At 43.3% G+C, this 19,583-nt stretch overlaps 1 protein-coding gene across 1 annotated transcript in view; it reads left to right on the top strand.

Annotated features, from left to right (window-relative positions):
* Positions 1 to 897: 897 nt before the first annotated feature.
* The window catches only part of LOC104464439 (inactive serine protease PAMR1-like), a gene marked incomplete at both ends in the record, with an annotated part of 34,798 nt that continues 16,112 nt past the window's right edge, over positions 898 to 19,583 (top strand). Inside the window, 4 exons of the mRNA XM_010077144.1 lie at positions 898 to 954; positions 3,061 to 3,175; positions 8,146 to 8,363; positions 12,445 to 12,552. Of these exons, the coding sequence (XP_010075446.1) occupies positions 898 to 954; positions 3,061 to 3,175; positions 8,146 to 8,363; positions 12,445 to 12,552 (498 nt within the window). The remainder of the gene's footprint in view (positions 955 to 3,060; positions 3,176 to 8,145; positions 8,364 to 12,444; positions 12,553 to 19,583) is intronic.

Below are 19,583 nucleotides of genomic sequence, written 5' to 3'. Positions count from 1 at the left end.
TACTGACCCCTGTGGAACATCACTTGTCATCGGTCTCCACATGGGCTTCGAGCCATTGACCACAACTCTTTGAGTGTCACCATTCCGCCAATTCCTTATCCAGTGAGTGGTCCTTCCATCGAATCCATGTCTCTCCAATTTACAGACAAGGCTGTCAGTTGGGACACAATGCTTTGCACAAGTCCAGGTAGATGACATCAGTTGCTCTTTCCTTATCCACCAGTACTGTGGCCCCCTCGTAGAAGGCCACCCAATTTGTCAGGCACGATTTGCCCTTGGTAAAGCTGTGTTGGGTGTCACCAGTCACCTCCTTGTTTTCCATGTGCCTTGGCACAGGTTCCAGGAGTATTTGCTCTATGATGTTGTATTGGCCCCCATTGTCCCTGTCTGCTCACCTTATTCTGAGGAGATTACTCGTCCGTATCTGCCAGCTCTTTGGCCCAGTGGTCCTTCCCATCCAGACATCTCTATCTCTCTCTATCAATTTAGCCCAGACTTTTTCCTCTGGACTTCCAGCTCTTTTCTGACAACTTTGCTTTGTCCAAACTTCACCGCCTGGACTCTTGGCTCTCCCGCTGGTTTGGCTCTATTTACCGGCTGATTTTGGTTCTTCCCTGCTGGTTCGGCTCTTTTCACCGCCAATTCTTAAGGTTAGCCCAAATCTTTTCTGCTCGGACTTCCAGCTCTGTACCGCTGGTTTGGCTCTATCACCACTGATTCTTAAGGTTAGCCTGGACTTTTTCCGTCTGGACTTGCAGCTCTCTACCGGTAGTTTTATTTCATCCAGCCGGGGGCTCCTTTGTCTCTCTTCTCCCACTAATCTTTATTTCGTTCAGCTGTGATTCTTTGCCGGTCACTCCTTTCCTGCAATTCAGATTGTGCAGTTTTTTATTCCAGGATCGCAGAGGTCCCTGTTCGAGCGCCAGTTGTGGCAGGATAAAAGAGCGAACTCCGGTAGGTGGTGAAGAAGAATCACTTTATTTCTCTTTTACAACTACTTTTTTAGTCTTTTACTACTGTGAATATGTCATCTACAAAACTTTTTATTGGCTACTAACTAAAAACAACACACTATTTTATAGCGAATTCGTTCCCTTGTTTACATTCCAGGTGGTTCTCCTTCCGGCCGTGTCATCACCTCCTCTTCCATTTTGCTTAAGGGCAAAGCGTTCTTCTTCCGGTCTCTTAACGGAAAAGCTTCATGTCCCGGAAGTCAAATCCTAATTCAGCATCTTCTCATTCCCCTACAATCTTGCTGGGCACAGAGGGGAGACTGACTGGCCTGTAGTTTCCCGGGTCCTCCTTTTTTCCCTTTTTAAAAATGGGGGTTATGTTTGCCCTTTTCCAGTCAGCAGGGACTTCACCGGAGTGCCATGACTTCTTGAATATGACGAATAGTGACTAGGGGGTTATGTTTGCCCTTTTCCAGTCAGCAGGGACTTCACCGGAGTGCCATGACTTCTTGAATATGACGAATAGTGACTAAGCAACTTAATCCACCAGTTCCCTCAGGACCAGCGGATGCATCTCATCAGGTCCCATGGCCTTGTGCACCTTCAGGTTCCTTAGATGGTCTCGAACCTGATCTTCTCCTACAGTGGGCAGTTCTTCCTTCTCCCAGCCACTGCCTTTGCCTTCTGTGACTTGGGCAGTGTGGCTTGAGCTCATGCCAGTGAAGACTGAGGTAAAGAAGTTGTTAAGTACCTCAGCCTTCTCTATATCCTGGGTAGCCAGGTCTCTTGCTTCTTTCTGGAGAGGGCCCACAGTTTCCCTAGTCCTCCTTTTATCACAGACATACCTATTGAAGTTCTTTGTGTTACCCTTAATATCCCTGCCCAGATTTACTTCTATCAGGGCTTTAGCTTTCCTACACTAATCCCTGGCTGCTCAGACAATATCTCTGTATTCCTCCCAGGCTACCTGTCCTTGCTTCCACCTTCTGTAGGCTTCCTTTTTGTGAGTTTCTCCAGGAGTTCCTTGTTCATCCATGCAGGCCTCCTGGCATTTTTGCCTGCCTTTCTCTTTGTTGGGACACGTTGCTCCTGAGCTTGGAGAAGGTGATCCTTGAATATTAGCCAGCTTTCTTGGGCCCCTCTTCCCTCCAGGGCTTTATCCTATGGGACTCTTCCAAGCAGATCCCTGAAGAGACCGAAGTCTGCTCTCCTGAAGTCCAGGGTAGCCGGTTTGCTGTGCACCCTCCTCACTGCCCTGAAGATCTTGAACTCCACCATTTCATGGTCGCTGCAGCCCAGGCTGCCCTTGAGTTCCACATTCCACTTCCTCTTACTCTGTTGATGCTGGGCACTGAAGTATATTTCATAGTATGGTGAAAAGCTGAGCATGATACAGACAGAGTGGGACAGGAGGAGAGGAAGGATGGGAATGAACCTGAGAAAAGGGATGAGTGCTATGTATTATGTTTGTGTTACATGTGGTCATTTGTGGAGGAGCTGGTGATGGTTATATGTCTCCATTGGCATGGTGGCATTAACATGTAAGTATTATGTGGTGAATCCTGAGGACAAACAGATGTCTCCTCTAGGAATATATCAGCTGTTTTTCCTCCAAGAGTCTCCTTGTGAAGTACTTCAGACTATGACAAACCCCTTCTGTCGTTTTGCTCACTTGCACTAATTCAAGTGTTCATTGTACCTGTGGCACTTCCCACCAGCTTCCTCAGCTTCAGCAATTACACAGGTCAACATGAGATCCATCAAAACTGTTCTGAGCAGGAGTGTCAGCCAGGTGGGTGGGTGGGCTAATCAAGAGTGAGGCAAAAGCTGTAAGAAATTATTTCATGGGGCTGCATTGCAAACCAGGGAGAAACAAGCAACTAAAACTTCTCTAGAGGGCTCTTAGCCTAGACAATACTCTAATAGAGTCATAACTCTTTATAGCCGTTTTGTGGCTGTCCCGTTATTTTATATAATGCCTTGTAAGAAAGCATGTATCTTCCTAAGCCACCTTGTCTTCTCATTCTGGTGTTGTTTCTACATGTATTTTCTTCAAATGCCTCTTGAAGGTCCCTCACGGATTTTTTTTTCTTCTTTTGCTCCCCAGGGTGCGGGCAGGTTTTCCAGGCTTCTAGAGGACAGATTTTGCTGGAGGGTTACCCACTGAATGCACGATGTGAATGGACTATTCATGTTCAAGCTGGATTTAACATTGAATTAAGGTAGGTCATACTGACTTTTAGCCAGCACTGGTTTCAGGGGGACAGTGGGGCATGTAGATAACCAAGAGTCAATGAGGGTCAACAGCTGGGAGCCCCGGGGCAGTGAAGGTACTGCCACCATTTGGCATTTGGTACCTCAGCTCTTTCCCCTGGTGTAGCTTGTGATGGGCAGCCACTGTAGAAATCCTCAATGCTGTGCCCTCGGTTCCCATCTAGGTTAGCTGTATGTTAAAGAGAGTTTATCAGATGTTGGGCACAATGTATCTCTCTAGAGGTGTCTTCAAGACCTTGACACCAAAGTACCCAATGTTGTCTGAAGAGTGTACCAAGCTGAACTAAGATATTATTTGAAGAAAAGCTGTAGGAACATTTTGATATGTCTTATATCAGGAGAGAGTTGCCCATGGGACCTGCCTTGCATTTAGCCTACATTTTCCCTCTCTTATTTTTCTTTCGCTCATTTTACCAGCCCTGTCCTCTGCCACCTTCAGTTATTCCTCTTATCATTCCTATGTCTGGAGGATGTGATTGGTTCTCCCGCAAGTCATCACTCCTCTGACCTGTGTATGCTTAGACCTGTTAACCTGCCCCTGGTGACTCAAGCTCACAGTCCTTTATTGGGTATCCTGCCTAGTGCAGGAGAGCCCCTAGTTGGGGTAATTAGTACTTGTTCTCACGTGCATGCAGCAGGGGTCTGACACAGGCAGCAGGAAGCTTGGCAGGTGATTATATTCAAAACCCACCAGATAATATAATAAAAACAGTAGCTAAAGCCTTTACATCACTATTTCACCAGCTTTGGAGCCCAGGCAAAAGAACTATGCTAGATACACAAACAGATTTGTTCCATGCGTTTAAAGAGAGACTTTCAGACTTGCAAATGCAAGCCTATTGTGTAGTTATGAGCAGCTGCAATTATTGCCTGGATAGAGTTGGAGCCTCTTGACTCTGGAGAAGTTTGTAGGAGACACAGGAGCAATGCCGTGAGGAGTAGTTTTATGTTCTCATGACACAACTTCACATCAGTCTTAGCAGGTATGATCTGTATCTACCTTCTTTTTAAAAGGTGTTGTTGGCTAGATGTATGATTTGCACAGGACAAGCTCATGGAGGTGGTAGCCTGATATTTTTTACATTTCTGAACAAGGTTTTGTCAATTGTAAGGCTTAAAAGGTGCTTCAGGACCTACAGGTGTCACCTTGTCTTCACTTTTATGGGGGTGGGTGTGAGAGTGGAAATGGATCCTATGCATGCACATCACTAGTGAATGCGCCCATCTCTGGGTAAAGAATTGACAGCCAGGTGACACCAGGTGCAAGGTACAAGAAAGAGAGGAATAACTTTTAACAAAGGACACTAGATCAAACAGCAGTACTTGCTGTGACTCTGCTAAGGAGACTCTCGTCTGTTTTCATGGCAGAGGAATGGGGAGTGTTGTAAAGTAAGCTAACAGATGTACTAACTTTGGAGAAATCAGACCCTGAGGGCCACCCACAGGCCTGCTCGCAAGATGTTAGTGTCATGTGAGATCTGTACAGTTCACTCTGTACAATTCAATTTACCTTTACTAGAAGATCCAAACTTTAACATAATGGGCATCCTGCAGGGAGTGCCTTTCTCTTTCTCCCCGTGTCCATCCTTCCTACAGTCAAGCAAACACAATACTAGGCATCTCCTTGTTGTGACACAACATTACATTCCAACTATGAAACTCTGCAAGAGGGAAGCCTGAGCTACCAACCTTCTGTTGCCAGCAGCTACATTTATCTGATCTGGGTAGTGTTGGAGAAGCCTACAGCTCTGTGCCCAGCCTCAGCTGAGCTTGGTGTCTGGGTGCCTAAAGATCCCAGCAGATGAGGAAAGACCAGGAGCTGTCCTGAATGTCCACACTTAATCCCACCACCCTGCAAGTCAGGAGGCATAGGAGCAAGCCTCCCGGGCAAACACAGAACGTGAGGACCTCACATAAGGTAACCCTGGAGTGTGTTCTGCATCAGCTGAGGTTTTCAAGGTGGACCACCTCAAAGTTGGCCATTGTGGTACTTCAGCAGTTAGACATTCTGTAAAACTGGTACATTTAGCCTAAAGCTTCTTTAGGCCATTCTTACACAGAAAGGCAGGTACAACTGAGCAGGCCACCAGAGGCTTCCTCCTGGGTCTGCCATCCATGCTGAATCATTGCCTTCACTGCATTTTCATATGAATGCACTGATCCCCTCTGTGGGTTCTAACTCTGCTTAGAGCTTTAATGCAGAGCCAACATTCTGCTGAATCAGCACAACTGCTAACACAATAATTCCTTTCTTCGTTCTCCCTGCACAAATCCTGTTTGCTGCTTCTGTGATGGCTTGCGAGGGCAGGGATGGGGACAGTGTAACACAGAAGGGGAACAAAATAGTTTGTCTCTGCTTACCTAGGGCAGGAAGAGTAAAACTCACTGGAGCACAGATAAATTTTCCCTTTCTTCAAGCTGTGCCACACAGTCCTTTGGGGGTTGGCTAAGCAGAGCTGTTCTGATAAATGGTGCCCAGATTGTGGTGGCAGTTTGTTTTCTCTGTTTTCTTCCAGCCTTGTTTTCCTTTGGGTTATGATGTATAGGTTCCCTCAGCCTGAGCCATGTCAGATGTCATACCACAGCAGAAGTAGCTCACAACTTTCAGTCATTTTCTTTAATGCCTCAGCAGAGATGCAGGTTTCCTTTGCGTAGAAGCTTTCCTCAGAGGGGTCGGGGAATGTATTCACACTGCAGATGATGAAATCAAGACAATACTTTGCATTCTGTTTTGTATCTGATGATTTGTAACGCTAAATTAGTGTGCTTAGTCTCATAATGTGCAAGAGAATGATGAAATAGTGACATTAATGACATTGCCTGTACCTGTGATTTAAACAGCAATATACCTTGTGGTCTGTAAAGGGTCCCATCAACTAGTCCATAGCCAAGAGGTTTTGAAAAGCTTTAGCAGGTCAGGAATGACCTGCCAGTTCTGAATCTTAATCATGGGATCTCATGTCATCAGTACAGTGCATCTGCTTCTGAGCTAGGTTAAATAAAATGCAAATCTGAACCCCCTATGCCTTTCACACCCTCCGCTCTGTTTTCATCATTTTTTAAAGCAGAGAAAGCAAACAAATAAAAACAGTGTTCTGTATATGGCTCTTTCATTCTGTGCCTTCACTCTGTGTATCTCTTGATATTTGTTGTTCAGGAGCACACTGGTAGACAGAGTTTACATCTATCAATAATACTGCTCCCATTACATCATGGGCATCCCAGAAACTTCCTTACTGTGCTTACATACATACTTAATTTTAATCAGAAATGTACCAGTTCAGACAATCGGTAAATATTTTTATGATTGTGTCAGGATAAACTGTAGCCTGATAAGTGTGACAAAGATGAATGGGTTAATCTATATTGCTCTATAACTTCCATAAGGGTAGATCCCTGGGGTGCGATCCACCAGTGAAAGAATGCCTGTGAAGATGTCTCTGGCAAATCTGACAGAACTAGAATTCAACTCATGCGTTTTATGCAAAGCTAAGTTGAATTAATCTCTCTTTAATGCATATTAAATGCAGATGTCATTTTTTTCCTTATTCTGCATTCCACCAGATGATTTTAAAAATGAGGAGCTCTGCTCCATTGGTGTAGCTTCCTACAATTGCTCATTCGTTTCTCTGTATGTTGTGTACTCGTGATGGTCTAAAACCAACCATACGACCTGATCAAAGGTGACTGAGTGAAGAGTCATCTTAAGGCAGCTCATAAGTCTTCAAAGAGAGGTAATTTCACATAAATTCTTCTTGCGTCTGAGTCCCAAGAAGAGAAGAGCAGGAAATAGACTCCAATACTCTCTTTGCCTCTTCAGACTATGAGATCCAGCAGCAGATCCAAAGTTTGTCTCACTTCCTTGGTGTGAAAATGCAGCCTTTGCACATCACTAGGCCCATGCTGGTATACGCAATGTGGGAGATTTAGCCTAATCCTAAATACACGTGTCTGTGGCATTGGGAGTTTTCAGGAAGACAGAGTACACAAGAAGTTGAATTTATAAAATATTCTGCTGAACAGTTAGTAGCATGGCCTCTCCCAGGCTCAGATCTTCTTATTCCTATCTGCTGTGCCCAGCACCCTTGGCCATTGCTCATTCTCCAGAGGCACTTGCTGTTTCTTGCTGTTTCTCATTCATATTCCGGTGGGATGCTTTGGCTCTGTGCCCCACTGAATTCAAATAGCAGCATATAACATCGCTGTTAACGAACAAGAGCCTCTTGCAGTGGCTCAATCAAAGGTAGGAAAGACAGACATTATGGGAAAAGGCTTTAAATATTTCCCTTCTGCACTAACTCCTGTCCTTATTTCTTCCCTCGAAAGAAGGGCAAGTGCCAGAGATTGGGGGTTTAGTACCATTTTGCTTTCTAATGCAAAACATGTTGTGGTGTTTCGGATTGCTTTTCTCTGCCTGTTTCTGCTTCTGTTACATCCCTGAGATTTCCTGGTACCCCTAATTGCTGACTTCTGAACATCACAATGTACCCAGCTTTTGAGCTTTGGTCTTTGATACTGTTACTTTCAGTATTTAGTACTTTATTTAAGGTAAATAGAACAATTTTTAGGAAACAGCCATGACAGAAATATGCCCTCTCCAGTGTCTGAACCTAGGTGGAAGTTCTAACATTGTAATGTGGTAAGAGACCCGATGCATGTGAACCGACTGTATAACTTCAGTTTAGACTTCACTGTTCTGACACTTACGTATTCTCATGGAACAGCTGTGTAGAGCTGAGCTGGCTTCCAAGGAGCATGATGCAAAAACTGAGATGAAGTGAGGGGGACTTCATGTGATCAGGGACTTGTTGATTCATAGAGGCAGGGAGGCACTAACATAACCGAACATCCATATAAATCAGAGCCAGGGTGCATGGCTGAGAGTATGCAGTCTAACTGTGTGTCCTTGTTCCCCAAGATTTTCCATGCTGAGCCTGGAGTTTGACTACATGTGCCAGTATGACTATGTGGAGGTCCGTGATGGGGACAATTTGGACAGCCAAATAATTAAGAAATTCTGTGGAAATGAGAGGCCGCCTCCCATCCGAAGCACTGGCTCTTCACTCCATGTCCTCTTCCAGTCTGATGGATCCAAGAACTTTGATGGATTTCATGCTGTCTTTGAAGAAATTACAGGTAAAATAATCCAGAAGTGGAACATTCCACTCATTAACTCAAATTCAGTAATCTCTCTCCCTGTTTTGGTTCATTAAAAACTTCCATGCTGAGTTTCCAACAGCAACTCAGACAAAGTCAGTGCAGGGAAGATTCAAAAGCCATCAGATGGCATGGGAATGTGAGGCTCTTCTAACAAAGACTGAATTCCTTCTACCTGTGTGAAGAACAAGCACATCTGCCAGCACCGAAAAGCTGCTGTTTTGTGATACTTTTCTGTTTGAATTTGAGAGCTAAGAGCACAGAGGAAATAGAGAAAGGGGAATGTGTATCTGCAATTGCAGAATTGCTCAATGCTGTGTGCAGGAGCAGAGTCCCTGTCTCAATTAGCAAAAACCTGATGCTGAGCCTCATAGTTCGCTCAGTGAAAATGCCCTGACATGACTCTTTTGTTGGCTCATGTATCATACCATTAGGGCTTAAAAAAAATTGTGTACAAAGGACAGATTATTTTCCTTAAGAAAAAAAAAAAAAAGAGAAGCATTTCCCATTCTGTGATGAACACTATTATGAATGACAGAAGCAGGGCTCCAGAATTCCTGTGTTTTTGTTAGTACTCAGTGCTTGGCTCACCCACACTGCTTTCTATCTTTTCTTTCTGGCTGCAAAATAACATTGAAAGTGTAGCTGGCTCCTCATTTTGCCATTGCATTTGAAGCAGCCTCTACACTCTTCCCGGATCTTCCTTGTTTAGCTATGTAAGGAATTTTCATCACATCTGTCCACAGTACTCCTGGCACAGAAGGCTAAGCAGAGTGCGTTGCTTTGCCACAGATAAACCCTGCAGGATCTACGACTCACCATAACTTGCCTGCTGCACACCCTGGTGACCCACATTTCGTGAGGTCATCCAGGGTATATGTGGCTCGGGAAGTTTAGTTAGTTTATACAATCCTTATATAAATACACAGTGGATCCGCTGTTAACAATGATCAGGAGTGTAACTAGAAATCTGAAATGTGCGTACAGCTGGATGCAATGACTATGCCATTTCCTAGCCTGTCCTGTTCTTCAAATGTTACCTTTAGTGCCTGTTAGTAACATAGCAGAGCAGTTAGCTATTGATGGTTCACCGGGACTTAGAGCAGGAGAGGTGATACAGAACAAACAAATGAGGTATGGCCTGTGTTGCATAAGGGCTGCCTGCACTCAGTGAACTAACATTTTCCATATGGTGCAAGCTGAACTGATTTCTGTGTTCTCCGCCTGGCAGGGAACATTCGGTGTTTCAATACCGAGCACTTTATTTCCGCTCCATTTTTAGTGGTAATTATTCTGAGGCTGGGTGGCTGCAAGTGTGGTAATCCACACAGAGCATGTTGCAAAGGGCTTCTTAGAGTTTGTGAGGAGGTCTTATTGTGCACTTCATTATGCGGCTGTTCTGGCATAATGTGTAGCTGCAGTGAAAGGCTTTTAAAACATTCTCAGTGTCTTTTTATGTGAAGCATTAAACCGGCCAGCAGGACAGCTTAGGGGAAGAATACGGCGTGCATGGGGCAACGTAGAATTGAAAGTGGAGGCAGCACAGGATCAAAAGCTTTGGCAGCACATTGCAAACTGAAGCATTTCCCCTGACATTTCCCTCTGTGCACAGCACTGTGCAAAAACTGAGGTCCCCAGAACAGATTTCACAGGGCTTGGTAGAGCAATTCCCTCTGCTGCAAGTGAGAGCAGCAACAGCACTTGTGCTTACAGTATGTGGACCAGGCCGTGGAGGTGATCTCATGTCCCTAGCACCTCAGTGGTGTAATGGAGAGGACTGAAGAAGCGTTTTGTGCTGTCAGAACTGAATTCCTTTCCTTTCTGTCTTTCCTTCCTGAGCTCTGTACTGGCTTATAAGTCATGGCTTGCTGAAGCAGTGGCACTGACTGCACAGAGGTCACTAGTTCAACTGCCAGAGAGGCTTTGATTGATACAAAATAAGCTGCAAAGCCTGTATCCCCCTCTGGGAAACAGCACTGCATGTGTAGTTGTTAAGGGACGAAACGACACAACCTGGTGCGCTGCCTGGTCTGGAAGCAGGTGTTAGGTCCCATCCCATGGCAAGTGTTAACTGGGAACCAGTAATTGGCATGAGTGACTAGAAGTCACTCAACAGACTTCAGATGAGAAGGATGTGGGGCCAGATGGGGAGGCATAAGGGTCTCTTGAGGATTAGACATATGCTGGATCTAGTTAGATTAAAACCTGTTACTGAATTTCAATAATGCTTTGCTTTATGAACCCCCAAGCTAGTGATCTTTGACACAACATAGGGGCTTTAACCTTTTGTAGTATTGTCCCATGTTGTCTCACTGAAGCCAGGAAATCAAGACTTCTTTAAAAAGAAAAATATTTAGTGCTCTTAAGTATCAGGCATTTTCAAGGACAGTATCTGGCACTTGTCCTCGTTCACTTGACATGCGTACTTTTACAGAATCATCCGACAAAGCCGGAGCAAGGACAAGGCTGAAAGTTCACTGGCTTCAAACCAGTGACTACAAATATCTGTCTGTACAGGCTCTTCTGCTTCTCCTTCCCTTTCTCAGTAATATTTTATGTTAGTTGGATACAGTACAATTGCCACATATATATTCCTTTTAACAAATGAATTACTGCCCTTAGTCAAACCTCAGTCTTCAAAGAGACCTGGAAGATATTAATTGCCCAGCCATGTACGATTGCTGATACATCACCACATGAAACCTGCAGAGAAATCCATGTGTGGCATCTATATTTCTTGTCTCTTGCTATCTGAATATAAGAGACTCAAAGATTACACTTCAAGTGAAGTCCTGGCAAAGAAATCTGCTCATGCCAATACTGTCATTCTAGACTGCAGCAGAAAGAGTGCTGTAAATGTAACAGTACACAGCCTCACCATAGGTCCCCCAGGGCTGGTTGCTTGTTGTTGCAACGCTCAGCAGCTGGGGCAAAGGTTCATATTTGTAATCAGTGTAATCGGTGTATTTAGCATGGAAGGACAAAGATGATCTGTAAATGTATTAGGATGCAGACCTTTCTGGCAATTATGATTGCAAGTTTAATCCATAAGTTATCAATCATGCTTGGATAATTCTTTGAGATGTCAAGGAATATGTTTTGTAGTCAGTGTGATCTTAAACAACTCAAATTCTGGTATGGATCCAGATGTGAACTTTACTGCAGAGTCTTGTTTTGTTAAGACGAACTTGAAGCAGGGCATCAGATCCTGAATTCCTCAGGTGTTGGAGTTACTTGAATCTTAAACTGGATCTGAATCTTGAGATTTTGGCTCTCCTTTATGTCTGCTAAAACCCACACTCAGTCTGGAAAATAATCTAAGTGGAAATGAGTTCTTTGTGTTTTTGAGATTAAATTATGTTCTACTCACTCACCTTGCCTTGGAGCAGGCACAAAAAGTATGTGGAATTGCACAGTGCAATTTGCTGATATGAAATGGGACAATTACACATTCTGGTATTAATTTATGCTTATATGTACAGTTTGATGTGTATCACTGCTAGATATGTGGTGTGCAAGAGCATCCCCAGCAGGCTTGGGGTCATCATGACCATTCAGAGCTTCCTGAACCCAACACCAAAGAAGTGCTCTTCGGGGCAAAGCAGCTCCCAAAGTCTGGGATGACAAGATCTGAGACCCAAAAAACCTGTCAGAACCATGGATCCCAGAACTTATCCCTAAATTCTGAGATGAATGGAAGAAGAATTGTAGGTTGATATTAAACTTCTTTAATTTAGGTTAAGCTCTAAATACTGTTGGAGCTTCCTATAAATTATTTTTCTTCAAGAAACCTTTCTCACCACTTGACTACATTTAAAGGAAAATGGTAAGAGTAAATGATAAAAGCTGGGAAAAGAACTGTGCATCCCTATAAGATCCCCTCTCCAGTAAGTAAGAAAGAAGAGCAGAAGGCTTTTTGACATGCATTAGGCCCTTTACTGTGTTTTCCTAACTTTTAACCAAAATATGTAATTTACCCCAAGACACAACTGTCATAAGGAAAAATAGATAGAACCTGCATCCTATGAGAGACCGTGAACATTCTGCTTTTCTTTTATAGCTTGTTCTTCATCTCCATGTCTTCATGATGGAACATGCATTCTAGACAAAAGTGGTACCTACAAATGTGCCTGTCTGGCTGGCTATACAGGGAGTCGCTGTGAAAACTGTGAGTACAGGCACTGTGCGTATGACCAGCCTCCAGGGTTGTCACTGCTGCAGGCTGTTAATTGCTAGGAGTGTCATTGATATGTAAATTAAGTCAGTCACAGTGCCAGAGACTGCACTGAGCATTTTTTTTAAGACACGTTGCTTGCAGTTTATTAAGATTTCCACTGGATAGTTCTAGAGCTTTATATCTTTGTATAAAAAAGTAAAACAGAAGTGGACCTGGGAAATGGCACACAAGAAATCTGGTAATGGACTAGCGTTATCAGACAGAGATATACCTGCCTGCTATTTCCCATTGTGTGGATCAGCTGTTCTCTTCTAAAAGCACATACCCCAGCTGACCCTGGCACTTGATGCTCTGGCCAGTCAGTCCCAGAACGTTTGTCTCCCCTCACAGCTACCTGAAAGGTAGGGTTCTGGCACCGTGAATGACAGAGACTTGAGATCAAAACAAATGAGAAAGGGTAGTTTCTGTCCATATCTGTGTTGGTGGTCCTCACTATATGTCATACACCTGGTCTTGTCCTGCCAAGCTAATTCTATAATAGCTGGGTTCAAATGAGCTCAAAACAATTGTCTGTTCTAGTGATTTAATTCTTCATGCTTGGAGCAAATGTCTTCATCTAAAAGGGCTTGAAACAGCAAGAAGGAGTAAGAATTGTGCAATATGTGCTATGATAAAGGCTATATAATCTCTACTAGCTGAAAGGAGCATTGTGCGACATTTAAAGTCACTGAGCTAGAGTTCCAGCTGACTCTGGAGGATTTCAGTGATACTGTTGAAATCCACTTGGGATCGCATTTGGCCCAAAACAGAAAGCATGACTTACTGTGCCCTGCTGTGGCATTACTCTGGCCATAAGGCACACAATGCCTTGGCTGCTTCCAGAGTTTTCAGTTCCATGTGAGAGCACCCAATATACACTAAACCTCACTACTTCAAAATCTTTTCCCCACACGTCATTGTCAGGAATGGATTTCACTCCTAGAATTGCTTTTACATCATCAGGGCTGTTAAATCACAGTGACATGGCACCTCCATGGATCAGTTTGAGATAAAAGACCTTTCAATTTCTACAGATCCAAGTAGCTCCTAAGACTTGACTTTTCTCCCAGCAGACCAGAGGAGAGGTAATTTTACATTTCCTATAAGCCTGAAAAAGTTTTGGTTCTGAACAGCATGCCACATTCTGACAGATTGCAGATTCCTCATGTGTTTTCTGTAGGGAAGGGGTTGCTGAAGATTGAGGGTTCCTGACCTCAGAGCTAATGTGGCTGGCTCTTTCCTGCGAGTAGTTGTTTAGCGGGTCATTTAGGGACTGGAAGCTCCTGCGCTCTTTGCAGCTGCTCAGTGACATTAGTTCTGTTCATGTCTTTAGGAGAGAATTTAAAAAAAAAGATAAAATATTCCTGTCTGGTTCAGAACCAACCTAAATTTCAAATTAATTAAATTTCCAGCAAACCTCAGCCCTAGTTTTGGCAGGCTCTACATTACAGTCAAGGCAAGAAATGAACCTCTCAGTAGTTTTCTTTTGCAATTCCAGTGTAGAAACTTCATCCATGTGACACACAGAGCAAGCAACAGAGGAAGTAGTAGAAAAAAGACAGGATGAGACTTCTGTGTTATTCTAAATAATGAATGGTATAGGTAGTAACAGAATAAAAGGGACGAAACACTTAAGAATACATGCAGTAAGATTTTTAACTTGACGGGAATCCTGTAGTTTGATTTGTGAAACAACAGTTTAGGTGGATAAAATACTGTTACTTTATGATGTTTGCAGCTGAACGCTTGCCTTTTGCTTATGCTAGGAGATACTTTTTCCGGCTGCCTATATTGCTGCCTTCCATAACATGGATAAAGTTTGTCTTTTTTTCTTGTATGTGAATAGCAAACCTCACAGTGGGAAAACATCATGGCAAATCTCTGTTCTCTTTGGCTTCAAAGATGTTTCTTCTTAAGATATTTCCTTCAGTTTTGCCAAAACATATCCTAAGTATTTTCCAGTGTATGGGGAGAAAAAGGCAGAAATTAAAGTTTGATTTGTTTTTTAAGAGCAAAATGAAGAACTGGGAAAAATATCTGTAGCTGTAATTTTTAAAATCTTGTCATATAGTTAAATATTTAAATAAAGTCATGTAGTTTCCTGAACAGCATTGCAGTTTAAATATTAAAGGAAGATTAAAAGAATCTTTCTGTCTGTTAGGTCTTGCAGCAACAGTGCTGTCTTATGAGGTAGAGCCAAGCGAAAGAAATTTATTTTTTCAGAAAACAATTATAAAATGGTCACTTTTGGAATATTGAATATGACTTTGGACACTATGAGGCTGATTCTTACTATCTGGTTTTCCTGGAGCAAGGCAGGTGCAATCCCATTAAAGTCAACGGATTTATGTTGATGAGAAATAGGTATAAGGGAGAAGAAAATTAGAGCCCCTTAATGTTAAGTGCATGTAGAAGATTTGAGGTGGTGCAACAGAAGGTACACAGAGAGACAGGCTTTTAAAGGAATCCAAGGGACATACTTCAGAGGAATGAAGACTGTGGAATTATCTCATTGAGGTATAAATTAAGGCCAAATTAAACAGATTCAGCAGTGGACAGTTCATGACAGAAATCTTCTAAGTTCCTCACCATCCCAATGCATCTGTGTCTTTTTGTCTGTTACCACGCTTATTTTTAAAGATAGGGAATCACTATTGGAATTACGGAAATCACTTTAATGAGATAAACCACAAGGAACCTATTTTTTCCTCTGTTAAACGAAATTCCATCTATTTAACAAGATGATCAACATTGGTCAAGCTGCTTTTCTAGGGTAATATTAAAGCCTAATTGGTCTGTCAGATACAATTTGCAATATTAATAGAATAATTAAGAGCACAGGTTGTTACAACTAGCAGTCTCCTTTCTCTTCTACTATGGCAGCCAGGAAATTGTCTCTTTGTTTACAATTTGAGGGGCTGATACAGTGATTCAAAGGCTTCAACAGCACAAAGGCATGTATCTTTTTAACATCTGTTAATATTTCAATCAGTCCTGTTTCAGGGTGAGCAATATTTTATCTAAATATGTCTGATTTCACTTCAGAAACTGTTTAAAGCAGAAATCTATATGAAATTGTAAAATGAATGCTAACCAATAGCGTGAGATCTTTCCTTCTTTCTTCTGCCCTAAAGCACAATAAAGACAAGTTCTAGTGACCAGACACAAATACCTTCTTACACATAAGCATGCTTTGTTATGATGATACAGTAAGTAGAGAAAAGTAATTCCTATTTTAAATACTCGGGCTTCTTTCTGATCTTAAACTGAATTTGCAGTATACCTGCATGTCCCTCCCAGTGACCCCTTAGCCATGCTGACGTGATTAAGGTCAAACTCAGGCTTTTCTCTCTGACTCTGTGGATTTTAATGCAAATAATCCTGCAATCAGAGGCATTAAAAAAAACCCCAAAACCAGATCATCTTCTTCTCTTAGCCTGTGATAGTTTGAAACAGAGCAGCAACTTCCTCAAAAGATGCACATTGGGGAAAAAGGAACAAGCTGACTAGTGGCCTCATCCTGGTGCTCTGCATGCTAAAAAGCATCCACTCAACTATCAGACTATCAATGACTGTACAGCGTGACAACTCAAACTCATTCAACTCAAACAAAGAAAGGTCTTTTCCAAAGTCTCAGTGTTGCGTTTGACTGCTGAAGATGCAACTGTAGAGAGATGATATTGCTGGTACCCCATGGCAAATGCTCTCCCCCTCTGCTCGTCTTCCTCTTAGGATGGGGTATTCTGACTCAAGAGTCCTCCCAGGACTTGCTGGCCCCAAAGCGAGAGACTTTGACCTCATCCTGCCCTGAAATTTCGTGTTACCTTTATTTCAAACAAAGCCAAGCGAACTAGAGTTCCTACGCAAATAAGAGGAACTCGTGCTGAATGGAGAATTCAGGGCTCAGATCCGATTTAAATTTTTATTCTGTTTCTTGCTCATGTCTGCCAAGAAGAAGACGTTTGTTCTGCATCCTAATGAAGGGTCTAACCCAACTGACTAAGCTCTATAAACTAGCTCCATGCTGTAGCCTTTGATGTTGCTAGGGCTGGCCTTACTATGTTCCAAAAGGCCTCTGAATGTAGCTTTCAGGCCCTTCCCTGCTGCTGATACAATCCCCTTCCATCCTTCTTGGCCCCATACAACTATGACTTGGGCTGGGTCTTAGGGATGCCCTCACCCTTAATGGACTGACTGACTGATATTTGATATAGGGAGAAAGCATTAAACTCCCCCACCCCCTGCCTTGTTCTGCTGCAGGAGAAATGAGCCCAGCTGTCAGTGCTTGGCATAGGCTAGACAGAGTTTTAATCCCAGCAGAGTCTAGGATGAGGCACCAGGGAAAGGTTTTGGACATTAAACCTAGTTTTCTTAGCTAACCATGGACATGTAACTCAGAGTCTTCTAAGGGAATGCTTGGAGGTTTTTTTTAATTTTGCCAGAAAAAAAATCAATAACAATTTTCAAGGAGTCCCTAATCACTGTGTATAATCACTGGTATATATTGTGTCAGTTGCAGTCCACGTGGGGTAGACCATGCCTACGCTGTATTGTAGAACTTCGGGTGTAACCAAATGCCCCTGAGCCCTTTCTTGCCACTCTGTCCTGGAAATCAGTCCTATTCCAGTTAGGGAAAATGTTCCAAAAACAAATATGACTCTCAATTTCCCTACTTCTAGCCCTGCCACTGATTTTTGTTGTTGTTGTTAGTTGGGTTTTGCTTATTTTTTCCAGTGAAAAATAGCTTATTCAGCTTTTCTAAAGGGACAGAGTTCTTCCCCACTGTGTCAAGATGGCTTTTTTGGTGGCTATGTCAAAGAGATGAGATTAATGCCACTCTGTCACATTTCTATTGTCCTTCCTATAGGCTTGCACGCATGGGGTTGGAAATAAGAACCCAGCTCCTGCTGCTGCCAAAGCACCTATATACGTAGAGAAGCCAAGGAGTAAAGGCTAGCGTCCTTTTTTCACTGTTGCAATCACCTGCCTTGAGACCCACACACTAGCAAAACCCTTTATCTGGAATGTGTCAGTTCTCAGGTTTTGCAGACCTATTCGGGGTTACAGGCTAAAGCTTAAACCAGCATCACCCATTAGCATGTCATGCAGCAACCCTGTAGTGTGAACACAGGCAGGACGCTCTCAGACTTGGCTTGTTCTCCAGAACCTTCCTGGGAATCCCTCTGAAAGGCAATGTAGTATTGCTACTTGTGCCTTGAGCATTACTGCTTGGTTAAACTGCTCTTTATGGGCAAGGCTGTTCGGGACAGTTAGTTCAGACAGGGTGAGATAATCCTGCAGTGAAGACACGGCCAGTGCCACCATACAGGAAACTTCATTGACCCACGTCTCTGCAAAGCTGGGTGAGATAATAGTAAAGCAGCCCTCAGAGAGTTTTTTAATAAATCACCTTCAGAGTTCAGTTCTGGTGGGATAATGCCCTCTTTTGTTCTCCCGAGCTGAACAGAAGGACATTGTGATGCTGGATAGATGTTTGCTAGGATGTTATCCTTGCTGCCCCATACTGCCCCACAGTATATTCCTTTCCATGAGAATCATGTGTTTACAAGGCAAGACCTGTATTTCAGTGCTTAGTGCATGAATTTGAAGGGCTTGGCTTGAGATGGAGGTAGAGATTTCTGCTCCCGGTTTTCACTTCAGTGTATTTCCTGGAGGTTTCTCCCTTGGTTAGAAGAATGCTGGAACTGTTCACACAGCAACTGCCAAACCACCAAACATGTTTGCTGCTTTAAGGTAACCTAGTATCAATTAGTTACCAGTACTATAGTATTCTGCCCAGAGCATAACCCCTTTAGCATAGGGGCTATCATGTAAATATCATGTTTAGCATTGCCATCATGAAAATAAATCAGAAATTGTCTCTGTTAACATAATCCATACAAGAATAGGCCTGATATAGGTAAAGAGGTGTATTTCTAGCCCACATTAAATGAATTAATAGGGAATCTCTGCTTGCCCCACCCCAAAACAATCCTGAGGTTTGTTCTTAGCCTGCTAGCATGCCTTAGAGATAAAACCATCCACAGGATTCTCCCTGGTGTGACTTGCCACTTGGAAGGATGAATCAGTGTTGCAGGAGGACAGGTTGGACCAAGCTACATTCCAGGTATTCTTCCCATGCTGGATGGGACAAAGATACTCTTCCCTGTCATTTCATCACTGACTCACTTAGGAGACTAAGTCTTCCTGACAGGTCTGCTCTACATGGCACAGATGAGCTCTTCAGCACAGAATAACTGCATGCGGGCCAAAAAACCAGTCTGCATTGCTGGCACACTTTAGGCTCACTCCCACCTTTTGCAAAGGTCACAAACAACTGGGGACTGGTATACAGTTATAAGCTGCTGATGGAGATGTTTCCCGCCTCCTAGCTAAGGGGGAGGAGATGTATCTTTTGGTTCCTTTGGAGCTAGAAGAAATGAGAGAAAGGCCTGGAGCAGATGATAGATTTGGGGTCTCTTCTCTAAGCACTCCTTGTCCTCTCTGAGACTACACTGTTCATAGCTTCTGGGGTGCAAGCATGCAGACTGCAAGTTCTTGCAGTGCTTTGGGGTAACCTTAAAGCTACTTTGAGAGTTTTCTGGAATAACCAGCATGCCTAAATGCTGATAGTTTCATTCTTTTCCCCCCAAAGTTCATTCAAAGGCTTTGTTCCTCCGTGGGGATTTTACACTCAAACATCTCTGAGACAAAGCTGCCTTACACACTTCCTTTGGTTGCGCTGGTGGGCATGATTTCACTCTCATGCACACTGTTTGCAGCTGATACAAAACACTGCCGCCGCAGAATGGTCCCAGGCAGTCGGAGTGATGACACAACCAACCAGGCAGTATCCCACTTGCTGTTTTTTAGCTCCCATACTCCTGTTTGTTTCTCCAAGAGCTCAGGAACTGCATTTCACAGCCAACCAAATTGCCCTACTACTTCCTTACTATTCTCCTGCTTCTTAGTTCCCTTCATTT

The sequence above is a fragment of the Pterocles gutturalis genome, unplaced genomic scaffold (assembly GCF_000699245.1).
Source record: "Pterocles gutturalis isolate BGI_N339 unplaced genomic scaffold, ASM69924v1 scaffold23333, whole genome shotgun sequence".
Lineage (NCBI taxonomy): Eukaryota > Metazoa > Chordata > Aves > Pterocliformes > Pteroclidae > Pterocles > Pterocles gutturalis.
This window is presented reverse-complemented; position numbering and strand designations above follow the sequence as displayed.